At 55.0% G+C, this 24323-nt stretch overlaps 1 protein-coding gene across 1 annotated transcript in view; it reads right to left on the bottom strand.

The window, feature by feature from the left end:
• The window catches only part of LOC135809307 (rootletin-like), a 65905-nt gene that overhangs the window by 18796 nt on the left and 22786 nt on the right, over positions 1-24323 (bottom strand). Inside the window, exons 25-37 of the mRNA XM_065322640.1 lie at positions 24181-24207; positions 23034-23129; positions 22232-22336; positions 21307-21441; positions 20962-21081; positions 20730-20776; positions 20203-20302; positions 13842-13889; positions 13366-13491; positions 13055-13117; positions 12351-12416; positions 11776-11925; positions 11259-11378 (exon numbers count right to left, since the gene is read on the bottom strand). Of these exons, the coding sequence (XP_065178712.1) occupies positions 11259-11378; positions 11776-11925; positions 12351-12416; positions 13055-13117; positions 13366-13491; positions 13842-13889; positions 20203-20302; positions 20730-20776; positions 20962-21081; positions 21307-21441; positions 22232-22336; positions 23034-23129; positions 24181-24207 (1203 nt within the window). The remainder of the gene's footprint in view (positions 1-11258; positions 11379-11775; positions 11926-12350; positions 12417-13054; positions 13118-13365; positions 13492-13841; positions 13890-20202; positions 20303-20729; positions 20777-20961; positions 21082-21306; positions 21442-22231; positions 22337-23033; positions 23130-24180; positions 24208-24323) is intronic.

The following is a 24323-nucleotide window of genomic DNA, read 5'->3' on the forward strand; positions in this document are numbered from 1 at the left end:
CACATGAACAAATTTTAGTACGGAATTAATTTTAGTACAAAAGAGACCGTGTACGAAATGGTACGAAAATAAATTCCGTCCGAAAATTTCCTGCTATACAGTACTTCTTTATAGCCGAGGTTATTTATAACAGAAATGCACATACACCATGCCGGGCACATTTCATGACTGTCATGTGACCCGTGGCTGTTAGTGCACTTGGTTTACATGTGGGCTCCGCAAGATATAGTTTGTTATAAACAAAATATGACCCAACTTCTGGGAAAACCAGGCTTTTAAAGGGAAAATCATTTAAAGAAAATCGAAGTTTTTTGTAAAAAGTTGTCTCGCAGGCACTCAAGACCAGTCAAGTGGAACGAAGCAGAACCAAAGAGAGTTGGAGCAACAGAGGAAGCAGTCATGGAAGGACGTGTGTCGGCAGTCAGAAAAGTCGTAGTGCTCCCGGCAGAAGATTCACTGCTCCTCGCAAGTCACGATGCGGAGTTGAACCGCTCCGTCTGACGGAATCTCCTTCACTGGCGGATGACGAATTTCTTAAACTAGCTGCTGCTGCTCCTGGAGGTTAGGAAGAATTAATTCATTCTGGTGAGAGTAGCGATAGCAAGGAGAATCTAGAAGATATTGATCCAGCCGATCAAAACACAGTGACGCTGGTCGATCTTGAGTCCCACGCAAAGCGTAGGCGCGAAGTGTTGCTCACAACTTTGCAGTAAGTTTGTAAGAGAGTTGTCGAGGGATGTAAGTACGCCGGGAAACTGCTTTGCTCTACTCCACAATCAAGTGCTGCTGGATTGCCGGCGAATGACGGAGCAGCTTGAGAGACCCTCGCTGGAGACCTTCCTTGCTGGCCCGTTGCATGCCAAGGCCAGGCGCGCGGAGGTTTCACATACTGGTCGATAGAAAGCAGCCGGCACTGCAGCACACCAGTGTACGACCTACAGCTACACTATCAATGGTGGGAAAGCTTTTCAGGCTATGTTTCTGTACGCAAACAGTTATACATGGTTTGCTCTGCAAAAGGTACACGCTCAACTCAGTCAAGTGTCGTTGTTGCACCAGAACACGCCAGTACGGGAACCCAGCCCTGGAATGTGCTGAGCCAGGTAGACAAGCAGTTAGCTGCCCAATTTCATCCAGAACTATGCTGATGTGCATGACGTACCACAGCCTGCAGCACCCAGAGCCCAGAGCCCAGAGCCCAGAGCCCAGAGCCCAGAGCCCAGAGCCCAGAGCCCAGAGCCCAGAGCCCAGAGCCCAGAGCCCAGAGCCCAGAGCCCAGAGCCCAGAGCCCAGAGCCCAGAGCCCAGAGCCCAGAGCCCAGAGCCCAGAGCCCAGAGCCCAGAGCCCAGAGCCCAGAGCCCAGAGCCCAGAGCCCAGAGCCCAGAGCCCAGAGCCCAGAGCCCAGAGCCCAGAGCCCAGAGCCCAGAGCCCAGAGCCCAGAGCCCAGAGCCCAGAGCCCAGAGCCCAGAGCCCAGAGCCCAGAGCCCAGAGCCCAGAGCCCAGAGCCCAGAGCCCAGAGCCCAGAGCCCAGAGCCCAGAGCCCAGAGCCCAGAGCCCAGAGCCCAGAGCCCAGAGCCCAGAGCCCAGAGCCCAGAGCCCAGAGCCCAGAGCCCAGAGCCCAGAGCCCAGAGCCCAGAGCCCAGAGCCCAGAGCCCAGAGCCCAGAGCCCAGAGCCCAGAGCCCAGAGCCCAGAGCCCAGAGCCCAGAGCCCAGAGCCCAGAGCCCAGAGCCCAGAGCCCAGAGCCCAGAGCCCAGAGCCCAGAGCCCAGAGCCCAGAGCCCAGAGCCCAGAGCCCAGAGCCCAGAGCCCAGAGCCCAGAGCCCAGAGCCCAGAGCCCAGAGCCCAGAGCCCAGAGCCCAGAGCCCAGAGCCCAGAGCCCAGAGCCCAGAGCCCAGAGCCCAGAGCCCAGAGCCCAGAGCCCAGAGCCCAGAGCCCAGAGCCCAGAGCCCAGAGCCCAGAGCCCAGAGCCCAGAGCCCAGAGCCCAGAGCCCAGAGCCCAGAGCCCAGAGCCCAGAGCCCAGAGCCCAGAGCCCAGAGCCCAGAGCCCAGAGCCCAGAGCCCAGAGCCCAGAGCCCAGAGCCCAGAGCCCAGAGCCCAGAGCCCAGAGCCCAGAGCCCAGAGCCCAGAGCCCAGAGCCCAGAGCCCAGAGCCCAGAGCCCAGAGCCCAGAGCCCAGAGCCCAGAGCCCAGAGCCCAGAGCCCAGAGCCCAGAGCCCAGAGCCCAGAGCCCAGAGCCCAGAGCCCAGAGCCCAGAGCCCAGAGCCCAGAGCCCAGAGCCCAGAGCCCAGAGCCCAGAGCCCAGAGCCCAGAGCCCAGAGCCCAGAGCCCAGAGCCCAGAGCCCAGAGCCCAGAGCCCAGAGCCCAGAGCCCAGAGCCCAGAGCCCAGAGCCCAGAGCCCAGAGCCCAGAGCCCAGAGCCCAGAGCCCAGAGCCCAGAGCCCAGAGCCCAGAGCCCAGAGCCCAGAGCCCAGAGCCCAGAGCCCAGAGCCCAGAGCCCAGAGCCCAGAGCCCAGAGCCCAGAGCCCAGAGCCCAGAGCCCAGAGCCCAGAGCCCAGAGCCCAGAGCCCAGAGCCCAGAGCCCAGAGCCCAGAGCCCAGAGCCCAGAGCCCAGAGCCCAGAGCCCAGAGCCCAGAGCCCAGAGCCCAGAGCCCAGAGCCCAGAGCCCAGAGCCCAGAGCCCAGAGCCCAGAGCCCAGAGCCCAGAGCCCAGAGCCCAGAGCCCAGAGCCCAGAGCCCAGAGCCCAGAGCCCAGAGCCCAGAGCCCAGAGCCCAGAGCCCAGAGCCCAGAGCCCAGAGCCCAGAGCCCAGAGCCCAGAGCCCAGAGCCCAGAGCCCAGAGCCCAGAGCCCAGAGCCCAGAGCCCAGAGCCCAGAGCCCAGAGCCCAGAGCCCAGAGCCCAGAGCCCAGAGCCCAGAGCCCAGAGCCCAGAGCCCAGAGCCCAGAGCCCAGAGCCCAGAGCCCAGAGCCCAGAGCCCAGAGCCCAGAGCCCAGAGCCCAGAGCCCAGAGCCCAGAGCCCAGAGCCCAGAGCCCAGAGCCCAGAGCCCAGAGCCCAGAGCCCAGAGCCCAGAGCCCAGAGCCCAGAGCCCAGAGCCCAGAGCCCAGAGCCCAGAGCCCAGAGCCCAGAGCCCAGAGCCCAGAGCCCAGAGCCCAGAGCCCAGAGCCCAGAGCCCAGAGCCCAGAGCCCAGAGCCCAGAGCCCAGAGCCCAGAGCCCAGAGCCCAGAGCCCAGAGCCCAGAGCCCAGAGCCCAGAGCCCAGAGCCCAGAGCCCAGAGCCCAGAGCCCAGAGCCCAGAGCCCAGAGCCCAGAGCCCAGAGCCCAGAGCCCAGAGCCCAGAGCCCAGAGCCCAGAGCCCAGAGCCCAGAGCCCAGAGCCCAGAGCCCAGAGCCCAGAGCCCAGAGCCCAGAGCCCAGAGCCCAGAGCCCAGAGCCCAGAGCCCAGAGCCCAGAGCCCAGAGCCCAGAGCCCAGAGCCCAGAGCCCAGAGCCCAGAGCCCAGAGCCCAGAGCCCAGAGCCCAGAGCCCAGAGCCCAGAGCCCAGAGCCCAGAGCCCAGAGCCCAGAGCCCAGAGCCCAGAGCCCAGAGCCCAGAGCCCAGAGCCCAGAGCCCAGAGCCCAGAGCCCAGAGCCCAGAGCCCAGAGCCCAGAGCCCAGAGCCCAGAGCCCAGAGCCCAGAGCCCAGAGCCCAGAGCCCAGAGCCCAGAGCCCAGAGCCCAGAGCCCAGAGCCCAGAGCCCAGAGCCCAGAGCCCAGAGCCCAGAGCCCAGAGCCCAGAGCCCAGAGCCCAGAGCCCAGAGCCCAGAGCCCAGAGCCCAGAGCCCAGAGCCCAGAGCCCAGAGCCCAGAGCCCAGAGCCCAGAGCCCAGAGCCCAGAGCCCAGAGCCCAGAGCCCAGAGCCCAGAGCCCAGAGCCCAGAGCCCAGAGCCCAGAGCCCAGAGCCCAGAGCCCAGAGCCCAGAGCCCAGAGCCCAGAGCCCAGAGCCCAGAGCCCAGAGCCCAGAGCCCAGAGCCCAGAGCCCAGAGCCCAGAGCCCAGAGCCCAGAGCCCAGAGCCCAGAGCCCAGAGCCCAGAGCCCAGAGCCCAGAGCCCAGAGCCCAGAGCCCAGAGCCCAGAGCCCAGAGCCCAGAGCCCAGAGCCCAGAGCCCAGAGCCCAGAGCCCAGAGCCCAGAGCCCAGAGCCCAGAGCCCAGAGCCCAGAGCCCAGAGCCCAGAGCCCAGAGCCCAGAGCCCAGAGCCCAGAGCCCAGAGCCCAGAGCCCAGAGCCCAGAGCCCAGAGCCCAGAGCCCAGAGCCCAGAGCCCAGAGCCCAGAGCCCAGAGCCCAGAGCCCAGAGCCCAGAGCCCAGAGCCCAGAGCCCAGAGCCCAGAGCCCAGAGCCCAGAGCCCAGAGCCCAGAGCCCAGAGCCCAGAGCCCAGAGCCCAGAGCCCAGAGCCCAGAGCCCAGAGCCCAGAGCCCAGAGCCCAGAGCCCAGAGCCCAGAGCCCAGAGCCCAGAGCCCAGAGCCCAGAGCCCAGAGCCCAGAGCCCAGAGCCCAGAGCCCAGAGCCCAGAGCCCAGAGCCCAGAGCCCAGAGCCCAGAGCCCAGAGCCCAGAGCCCAGAGCCCAGAGCCCAGAGCCCAGAGCCCAGAGCCCAGAGCCCAGAGCCCAGAGCCCAGAGCCCAGAGCCCAGAGCCCAGAGCCCAGAGCCCAGAGCCCAGAGCCCAGAGCCCAGAGCCCAGAGCCCAGAGCCCAGAGCCCAGAGCCCAGAGCCCAGAGCCCAGAGCCCAGAGCCCAGAGCCCAGAGCCCAGAGCCCAGAGCCCAGAGCCCAGAGCCCAGAGCCCAGAGCCCAGAGCCCAGAGCCCAGAGCCCAGAGCCCAGAGCCCAGAGCCCAGAGCCCAGAGCCCAGAGCCCAGAGCCCAGAGCCCAGAGCCCAGAGCCCAGAGCCCAGAGCCCAGAGCCCAGAGCCCAGAGCCCAGAGCCCAGAGCCCAGAGCCCAGAGCCCAGAGCCCAGAGCCCAGAGCCCAGAGCCCAGAGCCCAGAGCCCAGAGCCCAGAGCCCAGAGCCCAGAGCCCAGAGCCCAGAGCCCAGAGCCCAGAGCCCAGAGCCCAGAGCCCAGAGCCCAGAGCCCAGAGCCCAGAGCCCAGAGCCCAGAGCCCAGAGCCCAGAGCCCAGAGCCCAGAGCCCAGAGCCCAGAGCCCAGAGCCCAGAGCCCAGAGCCCAGAGCCCAGAGCCCAGAGCCCAGAGCCCAGAGCCCAGAGCCCAGAGCCCAGAGCCCAGAGCCCAGAGCCCAGAGCCCAGAGCCCAGAGCCCAGAGCCCAGAGCCCAGAGCCCAGAGCCCAGAGCCCAGAGCCCAGAGCCCAGAGCCCAGAGCCCAGAGCCCAGAGCCCAGAGCCCAGAGCCCAGAGCCCAGAGCCCAGAGCCCAGAGCCCAGAGCCCAGAGCCCAGAGCCCAGAGCCCAGAGCCCAGAGCCCAGAGCCCAGAGCCCAGAGCCCAGAGCCCAGAGCCCAGAGCCCAGAGCCCAGAGCCCAGAGCCCAGAGCCCAGAGCCCAGAGCCCAGAGCCCAGAGCCCAGAGCCCAGAGCCCAGAGCCCAGAGCCCAGAGCCCAGAGCCCAGAGCCCAGAGCCCAGAGCCCAGAGCCCAGAGCCCAGAGCCCAGAGCCCAGAGCCCAGAGCCCAGAGCCCAGAGCCCAGAGCCCAGAGCCCAGAGCCCAGAGCCCAGAGCCCAGAGCCCAGAGCCCAGAGCCCAGAGCCCAGAGCCCAGAGCCCAGAGCCCAGAGCCCAGAGCCCAGAGCCCAGAGCCCAGAGCCCAGAGCCCAGAGCCCAGAGCCCAGAGCCCAGAGCCCAGAGCCCAGAGCCCAGAGCCCAGAGCCCAGAGCCCAGAGCCCAGAGCCCAGAGCCCAGAGCCCAGAGCCCAGAGCCCAGAGCCCAGAGCCCAGAGCCCAGAGCCCAGAGCCCAGAGCCCAGAGCCCAGAGCCCAGAGCCCAGAGCCCAGAGCCCAGAGCCCAGAGCCCAGAGCCCAGAGCCCAGAGCCCAGAGCCCAGAGCCCAGAGCCCAGAGCCCAGAGCCCAGAGCCCAGAGCCCAGAGCCCAGAGCCCAGAGCCCAGAGCCCAGAGCCCAGAGCCCAGAGCCCAGAGCCCAGAGCCCAGAGCCCAGAGCCCAGAGCCCAGAGCCCAGAGCCCAGAGCCCAGAGCCCAGAGCCCAGAGCCCAGAGCCCAGAGCCCAGAGCCCAGAGCCCAGAGCCCAGAGCCCAGAGCCCAGAGCCCAGAGCCCAGAGCCCAGAGCCCAGAGCCCAGAGCCCAGAGCCCAGAGCCCAGAGCCCAGAGCCCAGAGCCCAGAGCCCAGAGCCCAGAGCCCAGAGCCCAGAGCCCAGAGCCCAGAGCCCAGAGCCCAGAGCCCAGAGCCCAGAGCCCAGAGCCCAGAGCCCAGAGCCCAGAGCCCAGAGCCCAGAGCCCAGAGCCCAGAGCCCAGAGCCCAGAGCCCAGAGCCCAGAGCCCAGAGCCCAGAGCCCAGAGCCCAGAGCCCAGAGCCCAGAGCCCAGAGCCCAGAGCCCAGAGCCCAGAGCCCAGAGCCCAGAGCCCAGAGCCCAGAGCCCAGAGCCCAGAGCCCAGAGCCCAGAGCCCAGAGCCCAGAGCCCAGAGCCCAGAGCCCAGAGCCCAGAGCCCAGAGCCCAGAGCCCAGAGCCCAGAGCCCAGAGCCCAGAGCCCAGAGCCCAGAGCCCAGAGCCCAGAGCCCAGAGCCCAGAGCCCAGAGCCCAGAGCCCAGAGCCCAGAGCCCAGAGCCCAGAGCCCAGAGCCCAGAGCCCAGAGCCCAGAGCCCAGAGCCCAGAGCCCAGAGCCCAGAGCCCAGAGCCCAGAGCCCAGAGCCCAGAGCCCAGAGCCCAGAGCCCAGAGCCCAGAGCCCAGAGCCCAGAGCCCAGAGCCCAGAGCCCAGAGCCCAGAGCCCAGAGCCCAGAGCCCAGAGCCCAGAGCCCAGAGCCCAGAGCCCAGAGCCCAGAGCCCAGAGCCCAGAGCCCAGAGCCCAGAGCCCAGAGCCCAGAGCCCAGAGCCCAGAGCCCAGAGCCCAGAGCCCAGAGCCCAGAGCCCAGAGCCCAGAGCCCAGAGCCCAGAGCCCAGAGCCCAGAGCCCAGAGCCCAGAGCCCAGAGCCCAGAGCCCAGAGCCCAGAGCCCAGAGCCCAGAGCCCAGAGCCCAGAGCCCAGAGCCCAGAGCCCAGAGCCCAGAGCCCAGAGCCCAGAGCCCAGAGCCCAGAGCCCAGAGCCCAGAGCCCAGAGCCCAGAGCCCAGAGCCCAGAGCCCAGAGCCCAGAGCCCAGAGCCCAGAGCCCAGAGCCCAGAGCCCAGAGCCCAGAGCCCAGAGCCCAGAGCCCAGAGCCCAGAGCCCAGAGCCCAGAGCCCAGAGCCCAGAGCCCAGAGCCCAGAGCCCAGAGCCCAGAGCCCAGAGCCCAGAGCCCAGAGCCCAGAGCCCAGAGCCCAGAGCCCAGAGCCCAGAGCCCAGAGCCCAGAGCCCAGAGCCCAGAGCCCAGAGCCCAGAGCCCAGAGCCCAGAGCCCAGAGCCCAGAGCCCAGAGCCCAGAGCCCAGAGCCCAGAGCCCAGAGCCCAGAGCCCAGAGCCCAGAGCCCAGAGCCCAGAGCCCAGAGCCCAGAGCCCAGAGCCCAGAGCCCAGAGCCCAGAGCCCAGAGCCCAGAGCCCAGAGCCCAGAGCCCAGAGCCCAGAGCCCAGAGCCCAGAGCCCAGAGCCCAGAGCCCAGAGCCCAGAGCCCAGAGCCCAGAGCCCAGAGCCCAGAGCCCAGAGCCCAGAGCCCAGAGCCCAGAGCCCAGAGCCCAGAGCCCAGAGCCCAGAGCCCAGAGCCCAGAGCCCAGAGCCCAGAGCCCAGAGCCCAGAGCCCAGAGCCCAGAGCCCAGAGCCCAGAGCCCAGAGCCCAGAGCCCAGAGCCCAGAGCCCAGAGCCCAGAGCCCAGAGCCCAGAGCCCAGAGCCCAGAGCCCAGAGCCCAGAGCCCAGAGCCCAGAGCCCAGAGCCCAGAGCCCAGAGCCCAGAGCCCAGAGCCCAGAGCCCAGAGCCCAGAGCCCAGAGCCCAGAGCCCAGAGCCCAGAGCCCAGAGCCCAGAGCCCAGAGCCCAGAGCCCAGAGCCCAGAGCCCAGAGCCCAGAGCCCAGAGCCCAGAGCCCAGAGCCCAGAGCCCAGAGCCCAGAGCCCAGAGCCCAGAGCCCAGAGCCCAGAGCCCAGAGCCCAGAGCCCAGAGCCCAGAGCCCAGAGCCCAGAGCCCAGAGCCCAGAGCCCAGAGCCCAGAGCCCAGAGCCCAGAGCCCAGAGCCCAGAGCCCAGAGCCCAGAGCCCAGAGCCCAGAGCCCAGAGCCCAGAGCCCAGAGCCCAGAGCCCAGAGCCCAGAGCCCAGAGCCCAGAGCCCAGAGCCCAGAGCCCAGAGCCCAGAGCCCAGAGCCCAGAGCCCAGAGCCCAGAGCCCAGAGCCCAGAGCCCAGAGCCCAGAGCCCAGAGCCCAGAGCCCAGAGCCCAGAGCCCAGAGCCCAGAGCCCAGAGCCCAGAGCCCAGAGCCCAGAGCCCAGAGCCCAGAGCCCAGAGCCCAGAGCCCAGAGCCCAGAGCCCAGAGCCCAGAGCCCAGAGCCCAGAGCCCAGAGCCCAGAGCCCAGAGCCCAGAGCCCAGAGCCCAGAGCCCAGAGCCCAGAGCCCAGAGCCCAGAGCCCAGAGCCCAGAGCCCAGAGCCCAGAGCCCAGAGCCCAGAGCCCAGAGCCCAGAGCCCAGAGCCCAGAGCCCAGAGCCCAGAGCCCAGAGCCCAGAGCCCAGAGCCCAGAGCCCAGAGCCCAGAGCCCAGAGCCCAGAGCCCAGAGCCCAGAGCCCAGAGCCCAGAGCCCAGAGCCCAGAGCCCAGAGCCCAGAGCCCAGAGCCCAGAGCCCAGAGCCCAGAGCCCAGAGCCCAGAGCCCAGAGCCCAGAGCCCAGAGCCCAGAGCCCAGAGCCCAGAGCCCAGAGCCCAGAGCCCAGAGCCCAGAGCCCAGAGCCCAGAGCCCAGAGCCCAGAGCCCAGAGCCCAGAGCCCAGAGCCCAGAGCCCAGAGCCCAGAGCCCAGAGCCCAGAGCCCAGAGCCCAGAGCCCAGAGCCCAGAGCCCACAATAAGCCCGTACCGATATACTTGCCCTGCCGTGTTACAAAGAAATTGATTCATGGCCAATTCCTGCAGTCTAGTGGCTCCATGTCATATGTCTCCTTCCTCAGAGTTTGGGTAGCATCATGTCCTGACATTATCATCATGCAACCCAGGGAAGATGTGTGTGCCAGGTGTTCTGACTTGCAATCCCGCAGATCCAGACCCCTAACTGAAGAGAGCCGGATTCATCGGAGCTGACGGACATGTCACCAAAGCTATGGATGCCCGTGACTTCTACCGGTCGTGCATTGCTCATGCCAAGGTAGCAGCAGCCAACGCATGGGGCAGCGATGCCACTTTTCTCAGTTATCGCCACCTTACCTTTGACTATGCCCAGCAGGCTTCAATACCGTACCATGCAAGGCAAGCCGGGGCATTGTATTTCAAGGTCCCAAGGAGAGTTCAGCTATAAGGCATAGCTGACGAAGGCATTCCAGCTCAGCTCAACTTCCTGATTGATCGAAGGTTCTTGCTAATCTTGGTTTGCATGCTGACAACTGTGGTGGGCAGAACAAGAACAAGACTGTTCTTGGCTACTTAGCGTGGCGCGTATTCTTGGCCTGAACCATGAAATCGAGCTAGACTTCATGCGTGTGGGACACACACTGTGGTTTGTTGGTGCTGGCTTTGGCCTGCTGAAGCAGTGTTATCGTAAGTCCGATGTAGATTCTGTGGCACAACTGGCAAGTGTTGTCAACAATTCTGCCAGCGTCAATGAAGTCATCTGCTTCAACTGGGATTGGCGAGCCTGGGATTCCTTTTTAAAGGATCACTTCAAGCGTGATAAAAACATAACATTTTACCAAAAATTCAGGAATCAGCTGCTCGGCCTGGAGTTGTGTCAATGTCAGGCCCCAACAAGTATCCTGACGTTTCGTTTAGGATCAGGAAATCCGGTGACACTGGCTTTAATTCATCACAGTTGCCACCTGCCGCCCAGCTAGCTGGTATGTCCCATGACTGTGCAGCCTATCTATTTAAAGAAATCCGGGAGTTCTGCCATGAGGAAAGCCATGACATCACGTGCCCTGAACTTTCTTCAGCCGCAGAAGACACGGCTGCAACGGAATGACATATACATCAGCTAGTTTCAGAGCTATAACTAACAACATTACCTGTAATTACAATATCACTGTATTTGTGTCTGCTTTTGTAAATATACCTGTATGCGTTCAAGAGGCCATAGGTCCACTATTGTTGGCGATACAATCATAAAACTTTGTGTTCTGACAGCTAATATCCTGTAGATGTCGAAAATGAAAAGAAGTCATTTTGTGACATTCTCACCCTAAGCCTGGTTTTTGCAGATTCTGGGCCAGGGTCATTTTCTATGGATTCAAACAGGCACATGGACAATGGTTCGCTATGCTACGAAGTTCACTTTTTGTGAGTTCGTTTATAAGTGGAGTCAACTGTATCTACTTCAAGCACAAACTCTTCAGCATGGTAGAGCTGATTTCCATACAATCATTGGTAAGGCAGTGATGCTTCCTTATCCGGGCACTCAACTCCTTAGAACCTGCCATCATGGTCTTTGTTTCTGCTCACGGTACTTACCGCTGCCTATTCATATATCCTCTTAGGTTGGGCTCATGCAGGCTGTGCTTCTGCAGTGTTGTTCTCCACCTTACCAGCCATGGTACATGGCTCCGCAGTTCATCTTGTCATTGTTTCTCAATCTTTGTGTGGTCAGGTTTGACTGGCAGTGAGGCAGGTGTCAGTGCTATCGTTATTTTTCATCTGCACGTTATTTTCATCTGCACGACGTGCTTCCTATTACCCACTTAAGAGTAATTACTTTTCAGGCGCTCCCCTGCTACCCAGTCGCCCATGCATCCAACCAGTCACTATGCTCCTGCGGCTTTGCCGGCTTGCACTCATTGATTCCGCAGTTTTCTCCAACAAGATTGGCTTCGATACGATTTTCTGGTAAGCACTTCTGGAAAACCACTACAGCAGTGAATACAATTTCTCTTAGACCACTGCCTATGGTTCTTGCTCACAGTTGCTCTGTGAGTTGACACAGTAATAATGTGTGCAAATTCAATCTTGGAGCATCACCATGCTGTTACAGGCTAGTTGTGTATGAGTACAGCCGTACACCTAAACATTTCCTGCAGCTGTTCAACTGGCCGACATACTGACCTCTTTCATCCTGATCGCATCCGATGTGACTTCATCATACTTCTTCTGTAGTTCCTTCAAGTCGAGCATCAGTCTAGCATTGTCTTGACTCTGGTGGGACAGCTCCTGTTCAAGATCATTCTGAAATTGTTGGAAAAGTACAACAGAGGATCACAAGTAACGTTATTTCTATTGGACAGTTTGGTTAGCAATGGCACTGACCCTCCAGCATGTTTGTGGATGCCAATGATCCACTCGTGCCAAAGTTTGGAACATGCATTGTGGAAAACAATGGAGGGCAGGACGATTTTAAAAGTTTGACCTGCTCTATCAGCTTTAAAATAGATGCAAGATAGGTCCTGCCTGTGAAGAGGTGGAGAGTGTTTGGCTGCCGAATGGCTGGCCAAGCTGATATACCCCCCCCCCCCCCACCACCACCACCACATCGTTATCTTTTTCAATGAACTCATAATTATGGTAAGGAAAGGAAGGTCTGATTTGTCAAAATGTGATATTCCCTGTGTTATCCTGAGTGTACCTTGGTTGTTGCCACTCCAAGCGCATCCCTGGTGGTCATCTGCAGACGATCATTCACGTCGGCGCTAACCTTCTCGGCTGCATCTAGTTGCTCACTAAGTTGTCGTTCGCGGTCAGACGTGGCTGCAAGTTCTTGTTGCACCACATTCAGCTGCAGTAGCCATTGTACATACAGAATAGTGGTTGGACATGATTTCAAAACCCCACAGAGAGAGAGAGAGAGAGAGAGAGAGAGAGAGAGAACGTTTGTGGGAGGGGGCATGTGCGCAAGTACATTGATTTTGTGTGTGTGTGTGTGTGTGTGTGTGTGTGTGTGTGTGTGTGTGTGTGTGTCTGTGTGATGTGTCTGTGTGCGTGTGTGTCTGTGTGTGCGTGTGTTTGTGTGCCAATCAAACCAGACATCCCCTTCGCTGAATAAGCATATCACTGATTTCAGGTGCAAAACACACTACAATGTCCTGACATATGTTTGACGAATATGAGTATGGGAGGGGGGGAGGGGGGGGGGGGTAAGAGCTAGGTGTAGAACGTTATGGTGGCAGTGTTCCAGAAGTGAAGAAAAAGGTGCCAACTTACCTTATCTGAAAGCACAGAGATGTGATTTCCTTGCTGAACCGCTTTCTCTTCCGCATCGGTGATTTGCTGAAAGAGACAGACGGCAAAACTGGGCTTGTACTAGGCACCACATTGGCCACACATTGCTTGATACCATAACACTACTCATGTGAAGCTACTGTCTAGTTCAACAATAATCAACTCTGCAGGACTATCCGAATCTTCAAAGGCATGCAGTTTGTGCAAGGGTGATACTGACCAACCACGGCTATGATGGATGGTGGGGGGGGGGGATGGCAGAGCGGGATGAAGGGAGAGGAGGGAGGGAAAGAGGAGGGAGGGGAAAGAAGGGGAGGGTGAAGGGAGAGGGAGGGAGGAGAAGGTACTTCGAAGGTACATGCGTAACATGATGCTGACCTTAATCACAATTCTACTACAATGATTCCGAAGTTTTCTCCAACAAACACTGACGGCATCGAGATGATTTTCTGGTAAGCACTTCTGGAAAATCACTATGGTGGGAACGTCAGGCGAAATCGCACGTCATAGTACATTTGAGACCAGCGGGAAGAAGATGACGACGTCCACTAATTTAGTATCTGTGCACACGAATGTGCTGTGTGTGTGACTGTGTGTGTCAGCTATGACATCAAACCCTGTGGTTCCATGCCTAGTATGTACGTCTGAACCATCCTGCAAGGTTTGAATGACGTATGCGACTGTACCTTAGTCTTCTCTTGGAGCAGCGTTGTGAGCTGAACTTCTCTTTCAGACAGCTGGCGATAATCCTGCATTCAGTACAGCAGACAAACAAGCATCCAGTACAGCAGACAAACACGCAACCAGTACAGCAGACAAACAAGCATCCAACCAACCTGCAAGAAACATGTTGCACATGCATTAGTGTGGAACAGCAGAGATACAGGTATCAAACACAGAGGTACAGGTATCAAACACAGAGGTACAGGTATCACACACAGACGCAAAGGAAGCATGGGGCACTGTGGGTTGCCTTAACCATGGGCACTGGTGGTACCTTGTTGGCTGTGGATAGATCAAGCTGCAGCTTCTGAAGGGCGTTCTCGCTTCGAGTTAGCTGCTCCTTGGTCGTCATGAGCTGTGAATAGGTATGCTCTTGGCGGCTATCAGCTTCATGTTTAGTCTGTAGAGGCACACAGTAGCAACTCCATGTTCAGATACTCAGGATAAGTTTAGTCCTCCGAACAGCAAAGAACAGATCAAGAGGAGGCATAGTACTCCCCGGATTACAAATTTATTGTTGTATCCGCACACATTTGTATATGCGCCTATGGAAGGAAACTCTGTGTGAAGAAAACTGATCATACTAAGCAGGTGTATGTCTTCCCCGGGTATGTACTACGTGAGTTCCACTGTACAGCAGTAGGAAGTATATTTGTCACCTGTCATTCCGGTGAGTTTCAAGCCTTTCTAGGCCGCTGTGGTATTTCTTTACCGAGGCTTGGTAAGGTTAAGCAACTGTTGTTTACGTACCCGCTCAGCATCCATCCGACAAGAATTCAGCATCTCGGTGAATTTTTGCTGCAGTTTCAGAATACAAAAGAGACAATAAGTAAACTTATGCCTGCAAGCATGCCCAGGAGGCTCCCGGCTACCTGAGCATTTTGATTCCCTGTATATGCATGCGAGGGAAGGAGGAGCGGGCAAGGAAGAGGCAATGTGCTTGCATGTTTAAAAGTACTGTAAAACGACAAACTTTCGCGGCGGCTAAATTTAGCGTTTTGGCAAACTGGACCAGTTAGCGGCGATTAATTTTAGCGATTTTTACTTTCCACCGAAAATCAAAGAATTTTATTTTACGAAGCCTCGGAGTGCTGGGCGCAGAGTGCATGAAGAATGAGAGAAGAAATCAAAGAATGAAAGAAGGAATCAAGGAATGTAAGAAGGAATCAAGGCATCAAAGAGAACCATAAGGTAAGTACTAGTACTGGGAGAAAGGATGGCACGTTCGAAGAGGGATCACCGGAAGACTTTCTCTTCGAACTGCTGAGCCACTGCGATACTCATCGCGATAAAATTCAGAAGACTTCTTCGAGCAGTACAACACTAAAATCTACGCAACAGCAAGCTGGCCAAACGCTCCAAGAAGTTCAACAACACTCTCCACAACACTGAGACATTCTCCAGTCGATCGTTTTATTCTCTTGTGGTTCAAGTCACCGTACTCCAACGACAACTAATGTTTGTTACTTGCAAGACTGGTGTTGGTACGTAACCCGTCGTTGCAACAGCTGCGCGCTTTGGTTGGACATAGCCGGCCGTACAAGCATCGATCAGTGCTGTGAATGTACAGTCAGTGCAGTGAGTGATGTATGCGCATGTACTGTACAGATTTGTTGCAAAACGATCGATCATCGACGCATCGCGTAGTACGTAATAGTACAAATTTCATATTCGCGTGTCGAACTTTCGCGATTCGACCCTGCTCGCGAAAGTCGCGAAAGTTAATCGGTCGCGAAAGTTTGTCGTTTTACAGTAGTGAAGAAATTCTGCAATCCATGCCAAATAGAAAGGTGCCCCAATACTTCACCCAAAAACAGATACCTCCACGGTCCAATACAGTGGGCAGTGGAGATATCTCCCTACCAATACAGTGGGCAGTGGAGATATCTCCCTACCAATACAGTGGGCAGTGGAGGTATCTCCCTAGTATAGTAAGGCGGGGTGCATGCACGCGTACATGTATGCAACACAATAACTTCAATACATGTACTTTACATGTGATATAGTACTGTACAACCCTACGGGTTACGGTCAAGATCAGAAAGGCTCTACCGTATTTCCGCAAATAGTAGGCAGGTCTACTATTTTTTTCAAGCTCGTCCTAACCCGGCCTTATAATTGAGGACGGTCTTGTATTCGAGGACGGTCTTTTATTCTCGCTCCACATATACTGGCATACACAGAGACATAGACAGCAATAGCGACAACACACAAAGTGAAGGGTAGTTGGCCGCAGCCAGATGTGAACCAGATAACGAGTGAGGTATGGAAGCAAGCAAGGACTGAGAACAGAGTGTCTCAGATAGAATAGTCGTGCCAGTGGATAGCAGAAATAGGCCATGATGCAGAACCACTTGGGACCGTCAGATTAATTTTCCTGGACCGAGCCAGCCGGGAAAAAACCCTCGCGCCGACGGACGCATTTGTGAGGGAAAAAACCGGGTGTATATCCCCAATGGCGATTAGGCATCATGTAGGCCTGGCAAGCACATCACGGCAAACAGTGATAAAAAGCATTGATAATATGCACAGAAATAAAGGGTGGGAGGGCAGGGACACTGGTGAGACTCAAAACTGACTGAAGAAGTCAGGAAAAGAAGCGACAACAAAGAACACACCAGATGCCATATTTGCAACTGAAAATATTTCGCGAGAAATCATTTCTCGCCTATCTCGCTGCGCTCGGCCGGCGAGAAATACAACTTCTCGCTCCACATATACTGGCATACACAGAGACATAGACAGCAATAGCGACAACACACAAAGTGAAGGGTAGTTGGCCGCAGCCAGATGTGACTCAGAAAAAGCATAGCGCGGCGAAAACGAGAAAGAAGGCAGAGAGATGCAAACAAGACAGGAAGACTGACAGAGAGAGAGTACGGGACAAAACGAGTAGGCTATGACCTACACAAAGTTTCTCAAAGTCCAAGGACCTAGCACCCTGATCTGGTGCAGTACGTCCCAGTTCAGTGCTGAGGAACCACCCACCAAACTGAGTGTGAGAGCATGTAGGGTGTCTATAGTAGTTCAGGTGTCAGGAACTGGCCAGCCAGGACTTGATAGTGATACGTCCACGCAGTGCACATGAACAAGGCATCTGATTCTCAACCCTGACTGAACAGCAGGTGGCGACTATAAAGATCACAGATAGCAGATATATCGGTTCAGTTTGGGCTGCACAGGATCAATCCTCCCATAGCCAACCCCTGAAGTACTCTAAAGCAGGGAGTAGAGAAGAGAAAGGAGAAAGAACAAGCAGGAAAAGCACACAGAACAGCAGAGTAAGTCATCTGGAAGCAAGAATCATGTACAGGGTTGTACCACGAACAGACTCGGGACAAGTGAAACCCGATAGGGCCGGCATGATTTAAATGCACAGCATAAAATTGTTGGAATTAATCCAGGAATATTCACACAGTGCCGCCAGGCCTCACACAGAACACACAGAGCCTATGCAAGAATCCAGTAAGTTAGGCCTGATCCGAATTTGCAAAGTGCATGCAACACCTGTCCAATCGGACTGGTACAGTGGGACTATTTTGACTTCGCACAGTACAGAATGAACTCCTCCAGTAAGACATTTTTACTGGGATACAGCTGATACCACACAGTATGCAAGGCATTCCTCTAATAGGACAGATAATGAAACTGGAACTCAATATTTAACTCTCGGTGACCGAAACGTATAGCCGGTAAGATCATTCTACTGGGACCCGTCCAACATGGTACGTGGCGAACGCATTCATTCATCGAGACGATCATACAGACTCAACTGACATCGCACATTGCACAATACGTCAACTACATGTAGTAAGCCATTGATATTGGGAGGTGGCGGACATTACACAGTACCCAATGCACCCATAGAGACTGTTCTGCGGGGACCCGTCTGACATTGTATAGTACACAATCTGATGAGCGAATAAGACTGGAATGAACTCCTCCAGTAAGACATTTTGACTAGGACACAACTGACCCCACGCAGTATGCAAGCACTCCTCCAATGAGACACAATGATACTGGAAATCGACATTATAACTTTCGGTAAACAATACGTACATCCGGTAAGACCGTTCTACTGGGACTCAACCCAACATTGTACGTGGCGTAATGCACTCATTCTTTGACACAATCGTACAGAGACAAAACTGACATCGTACATTGCACAATACGTCAACTAGTAAGACATTGATATTGGGAGGTGGCGGACACTGCCGGGGTGTAAGTGCCTTACGTTGTACGGTGCATAAGGCGCTCATCCAGTGAGACAGTTATATGGGCACTCATCTGGCGTCGCACAGTGTAGAACACACTCATCCAGGGCGACAGATCTAGAGGGGTTCGGCTGGCATTGGACAGTGCACAATGCACTCTTCCGGTAAGACAGTTATACCGGGCCTCCACCGTCATCTCGCAGTGCACAATGCACTCTTCCAGTAAGACAGTTATACTGGGGATCCTCCGTCATCTCGCAGCGCACAATGCACTCTTCCAGTAAGACAGTTATACTGGGAATCCTCCATCATCTCGCAGCGCACAATGCACTCTTCCAGTAAGACAGTTATACTGGGAATCCTCCATCATCTCGCAGTGCACAATGCACTCTTCCAGTAAGACAGTTATACTGGGCATCCACCGTCACCTCGCAGAGCACAATGCACTCTTCCAGTCAGACATACCGGGATCCGTTGGACATCGCACAGCTCCCGATGCACTCCTTCGGTGAGACAGCTCTATCGGGACTCATATGACATTGCACAGCGCATAATGTGCTCGTCAATTCAGACAGTTACACCAGGAATCAACACTGACACTCAGCGCACAATGTACTCATCACGTAAGACAGGTCTGGGATAGCACATCGCACGATGCGTTCATCCAGAAAGACAGTTACACCAGGACATGTCCACCAACACGCTATGCGAAGTACACTCATCCAGAAACACAGTTTTACCACACAGCGCATAATGTGCTTGTCAATTAGGACAGTTACACCAGGAATCATAGCCGACACTCAGTGCACGATGCACTCATCAGGCAGGACCGATCTAACATAGCACAATGCACAATGCGTTCAGTAAGACAGATACAGCAGGACTTGTCCGCCCGCACAGTATGCGCAGCACACTCCTTCCGAAACACAGTTATGCCACCAGCACACAGTGTGCCATACGCGCATTTACTAAAGTTAGCTTCGCATAGGCGAATTTGTAGATTCATCCACGGACGCACAAATAATGCACCGACGCTGTACAATGGATATACTGGAAGAGGAACTAGTGTAGTACCCTACCCCGCATAAAGTACTGGAATTGCAAACATTGCCTGTAGGGGTGTAAAGCAATCGAATGATTACTATAATCTGGAGCTTATTCGATTGTACAACTACGCCTGACCACCTACACGTAAGAAAGCACTTTATACCACCATATACAAATCCGGCATGGTTGGCGGCGCTACTCTCGTTACCGAATGATTTGGTGCGTGCCGGAGGAAGAGAAAGGGAGAGACAATCTCCATTATAATAGGATGCTTTGAGTACAGAAACAAGTAATTTCATTCACGACCGCAACAAAGCCCGAACGGAGGTGACTGGAGTACACTATGGCACCAATCTGTTAAACCTATGAGAAAAAGCATACAATAAATTCAACTTATCTGGATAGTCACTGGCGGCAGCCACGATCCGTCATCTAGCCTCGTGATCTCGCGGCTGGCGATGGCTGATTGCCCAGTGGCAGCTGCGGCTGTAGGCTACTGTAGGTACTGCAGTGGTCATTGATTTTGCTGGAGATGGCATCATGGTTTCTTCGTCCTGCCTGTTTTGCGTGCAGCGTAATCATCAGCATCAAATCATCACTACAACATTCCAAACTTTTCCTCCGCAATTCTCAGAAGTTTGTTTCATGTGTATCTCAGGCTCGCGCGATGGTCGATGGATGACATAGCGCCTTGCTGGTGTCTTGCACGGACATGGGGCTTGGCGCCGTCCTTGGTTGCGAACAGTTCGATTTTTTGTTCACACTGTTGTTCGCAGCATTTTTGGCTACGAGTATGAGCGAGGGTTTTGTTTGCTGGAGTTTGGGGTTGAGGCCCGTTCCAGACAATGTCCTCAGCTCCTGGATCTTGTCCTGTGGGTGTTGCGGTTTCAACTGCTGGCTTTCCACGGGTCGTGTCAGATTCCGTCACGCAGGGGACCTGTACGCCTCGGATGTTGGTCAGTTGGATGGCGAAGACGGCGATTCGGGGGACGCGGGGGTAGCCGACGACGATGTGATCGGAGGGGATGTCAAAGGCGCTGAGAAAGAAGCATTATGGTCGAGGGATCCTGACAAAGAAGTTCGTTCAAGGAAAATCCTACGGAGATCGAAAAAACCGGTCCACACTGGTGAGACTCAAAACTGACTGAAGAAGTCAGGAAAAGAAGCGACAACAAAGAACACACCAGATGCCATATTTGCAACTGAAAATATTTCGCGAGAAATCATTTCTCGCCTATCTCGCTGCGCTCGGCCGGCGAGAAATACAACTTCTTTCAACCCAGTTTGACCCTGGTCTTCTATTTTTCGCCACACAGTTTTACCCCCGTTCTTCCATTTTCTTCTACACAGTTTGAGCATGGTTTCTATTTTTCCCCACAGTTTGAGCACGGTCTACTAGACTCATTTAGTAGGCCCGGTCTTCTAATCGGAGACGGTCTTGTATTTTTTCAATCACCCCTGCCCCGGCCTTGTATTCGATGAAGGCATCCTGTTTTCCATGTCGAAATGCAAGTGTGGTGGTTGTTCGAGTGTTCTTTATGATCTGACCAGCATGTGAAGAAAATTTGGTGAGTCCAGTAGGAGACATCATGCTGGTCATACTGGCTTGAGCCTGCACTCTTCCATCCAACACTATATTGTGTGCTGGGCTAGGATGGCATGTATTGCACACAGCCGTGTGTGTGTGTGCACCGATTCAATATCGTATCGTGGCACATAAAGGTGACATAATGTTATGCTGATGCTCTCTCACAAATAGTGCATAGACAAGGAACGGTAATTCTACAGGGAGCAAGCCAACCGTCGGAAACTCTACAGTACTTCACACGATGCTTGAAGGAAGCTCTTACCTGGGCCTCCGCTCCAGCACGCTCTCGCTCACGTAGTTGTTTGTTGGCTGTCTGGTTATGAGAGCGCAGCAGAACCACCTCTGCCTCAGCAGCAGACACCCTAAGCAATTATAGTAAAGAAATACATAAGATCAGAATAACATTGTACAGTCAACCTTGCAAATAGCTACCCTCAATCGACCATGAGAAAACTGTGTTGTTATTCACGAGTTGCTGTCATAACTGAGTGTTGTTATTCACGAGTTGCTGCCATAACTGAGGATATTATTCATGAGATTGACTGTGTATCATTTTCTAGATCTAAATTGCACCTTGGAATACTTGCGCACAACATGGAGGGATTGATCTGCAAAGTGTCAACAATCTGACATGTCAGACAACATTACACCTCAAAACCTGTCCAGATGTTTGCGCATAATGTCTACGCAGCTAGCAACAAACGTCATGTCCATGCCAGATTCTCTGCAGGCAGTGTTTGCTTTCTGAACTTGAATACCCAGCATAAAGGCAACACAAACAACAATCACCTTTCCTTCAGGGAAGACACCTCAGCCAGTGTTCGGTCATGCAATTCCTTGAAGAGGATAACAGAGAAACACACACACAGCCCACGCACACTCCCATCAGTAAACAGTAGCAGAGGTGTGGCGAGTCAATAAAAGAATTTGCGATGTAATACTTTGTTGCTGCCGTCAATGAAAACATCTTCACATGACAAGGCAACAAGGAATGGCGGTGGAGTTTGTTGAATGAACTTACCACCTTCCTGCGCAATTGCTCCTCGGTATCTTTGGAGGACTGGCCCCGTAACTCTTGTTCCTTGCTCATAGAAGCCACTTGTCCATTACGTTCAGCTAACTGCAACTCAGCAGCCCGGATCTGCAGATTTACAAAGCAACATTCAAATTCGAGTTCACAACTCCAAGCACTACACACACATGAAACCATGTGGATTTTGAAGTAGAAGGGGTGGCTGTATTTTTCTTCGTAGTGCGTAGTCTCAATTCAGGTAAAGCTTACACACATTCATATCCGCATGGAATACACAACCGCCTTTTTGTACACATTTGCATGGCCTACACCATATCACACAATCAATCGTACCTCGTCCTGGTGAGTTTTGAGTTGACTCTGGGTGGATTCCAGCTGGACTGTGACTTGCTGTAGCTTGTTCTCAATCCCTTGCACTTCTAGCTGATGGGACAGCCTCTCCTGTGACACAGTTTGCTCCACTAGATTCTGGAGAATAGATTGAGAGAATCAATCCTCGCCAGAATGAACAGTACACACATTCGAGGCTACTACTAAGCATATTACAGGGTTAGAGAAGAGGTTGCTACAGCTCTCACAGGAGCACTGGCGACGCCACGGTAACCGGTTGCTACAGCTCTCACAGGAGCACTGGCGGCGTCACGGTAACCACGGTGTTGGACGTACCGCTTCAAGTTGTTGCCACCAGTATCTCTGTAAATAAATGGAACGCAGTGATTCTGGAAGGCCGCATATACCCTGCTTAGGGGCACCTCTGATGACTAGGTACACCTTCTCAGTTCTAACACACCTATCTTATCGTAATAGTTCTGTATATTTATAGCTGTAATCATACAGTAGGGAGAGAGAGGAAAATTAAAGTAACAACTCCGAGTTTCACACTCTGGGACAGTTTTAAGTTTTAACTGTACTCTTTTCTATTTGGTGCCTGTGTGCATGTGTGTGTGTGTGTGTGTGTGTGTGTGTGTGTGTGTGTGTGTGTGTGTGTGTGTGTGCATGTGTGTGTGTGTGTGTGTGTGTGTATGTGTGCATGTGTGTGTGTGCGTGTGTGCGTGTGTGTGTGTATGTATGTATGTGTGTGTGCGTACATGCGTGTGTGTGTGCGTACATACGTGTGTGTGTGTGTGTGTGTATGTGTGTGTGTGTGTGTGTGTGTGTGTGTGTGTGTGTGTGTGTGTGTGTGTGCGCGCGCGTGCGGCGTGTGGATGTGTGTACGGGGGAGGGGGGGGGGGTGTTGCCATATGTTCAACCATCTTACCAGTGCCTCGGCTTTCTCATGGAGCACATCCCTCAGTTCCTCTAGGTCTACTTCATGTGTGGTCGACAGCTCCTCGTTGTGACGCTGTGCCACCTCTAGCTCAGCCTGTGGACAATTTCAGAACACCGGAATGTCAACATACACATGACTGTGTACATAGGGTTTCGGTACCACAATGCTCTAGACAGCGAACTGTGTCACCCAATAATAAGATCTGGCTAGTGCAAATACGAGAGCTAAATGGGACCAAACCGCTAGCCGCTGCTGCGGGGACAAGAGCCACAGCCTGGTGCACACTGTGTAGCTCATGGTACTAGCGGTTACAGTGTGCTCAAACCAGGGAGAATGAGCAATGGAGCAAGCAATGAGTGTGCTCAAACCAGGGAGAATGAGCAATGGAGCAAGCAATGAGTGTGCTCAAACCAGGGAGAATGAGCAATGGAGCAAGCAATGAGTGTGCACATGAGCATGCCGACCCTCTTCCACGCTATGGCCACTGTCTGACTATATCATATGGTAAGGACTAACTTAAGTAGAGTCATGATTGGCACTGTGGGTTTCAAACATGCCTAGCAGTACCGGTGGCCAAAGTGTGATCAGCAACACCATGAACATCAGTCACAGGAGCCATCATCTAACAGGCCCACCCTTCTCAATGTGCTCATCATTGCCATTCCAATTGCTCCAGACACATTGGATTTCTTTGGAGATTCTAGTAGTGAATATTATCACCCATGGTGTTCAGATTATTTTCTGTAATCATGTGTGCCCGCTTACCATTGCTCAGCTAACCTAACCCTACCTGGGCTAATTCGAGTTGTGATTGTTGAACAGCCAGCTTATCCTTCAGCTCACGACACTCCCTTCCTGCTGCCTCCATTACTGCTGAAAGCTCAGACTGCATGCAGGCAAGGAATAGTAGTATGCAATATACAGTAAAGCTTGGTTTTAGCCACCACCTGCTTTTGACGACAGTTTTTCCATGCACGGACAGCTCTACACAGAAACTGCACCGGATACACCGACCACCTGCCTTGCACGACCAGCGACTGACTTTTACTGTACCAAGAGCCACATTGGACCTGCACAGAGCGACCAAAAGTGCCAGCTTGACTGGCAGGGCTGACAGCAACAGGGTTGAAGTGTGCTCTGAATGACCGAAGCACTTGAAGTGCATGCATGCAGTCAACAGAAGTGACAAGTGACAGTGCAGGATGCGCTGCATGCACTTGAGTGAGGTGTGCTTTGCTCGCATGAAAATATTCTATGCTCCACACCTGTCAATATGAGTACATCTAAGTACAATTATGCACACCTACGTACAAGATCCAATATGCCACCAATGTATGGGACCTGGTTCTAAAGACCACCTGGCTTTAACGACCCCTTTGGCTGCACCGTGGGGTGGTCGCTAAAACCAGGTTGTACTGTATGGACATCTTCATCAGGTTCAACCGTTCCTGCCTTAGATAAACACATCACACAATTACATGAACATTTCCAGCCAAGAGCGCAGAATGGCTATCACAGACTATGAATGGCAACAACTAATGTAGAAAAGTGCCAAGAATATGTCCCTGGTGGAAAGCTGCAACAATCAAAGTTGAAACCGTGTACGAAATTCCTTACATACAGTGGGGGGGGGAGGAAACTTATACTTGTGGAACTCGGCAGCGGGAGTTTCACGCTCTACACAATCTCTTACTAGTAAGCAGTCAGTCTCTTGTTTCTACCGTGCGGCTTATGCTAGTGAGCGTGCTCCTAACAAACACTACAGGTATATTAGTGCAGTGCACCGTGGGTTACATTACGCTCCCAAAAATTTCCATTGTCAATTTAAAAATTGTAATACATTCTTAGGCAAATCAAACGGGAAAAAATTGTAATTTATCCTTAGGCAAATCAAACTTGAACCCACACATATTGAAGGCAGGTGTAGTGTTACATACCTTCACACGGGTTGCTTGTGTAGCTTCCTGCATGACAATACAAGAAAGACAGTTCAGAAAATAGCCCGAGGTTAATCAGAAATGGAGGCATCCATGAAAACATCATACTTCTCTACTGTCTCCACTGTCACTTTCCCGCTGTC

This window comes from Sycon ciliatum, chromosome 2 (genome assembly GCF_964019385.1).
Source record: "Sycon ciliatum chromosome 2, ocSycCili1.1, whole genome shotgun sequence".
Taxonomy (NCBI): Eukaryota; Metazoa; Porifera; class Calcarea; order Leucosolenida; family Sycettidae; genus Sycon; species Sycon ciliatum.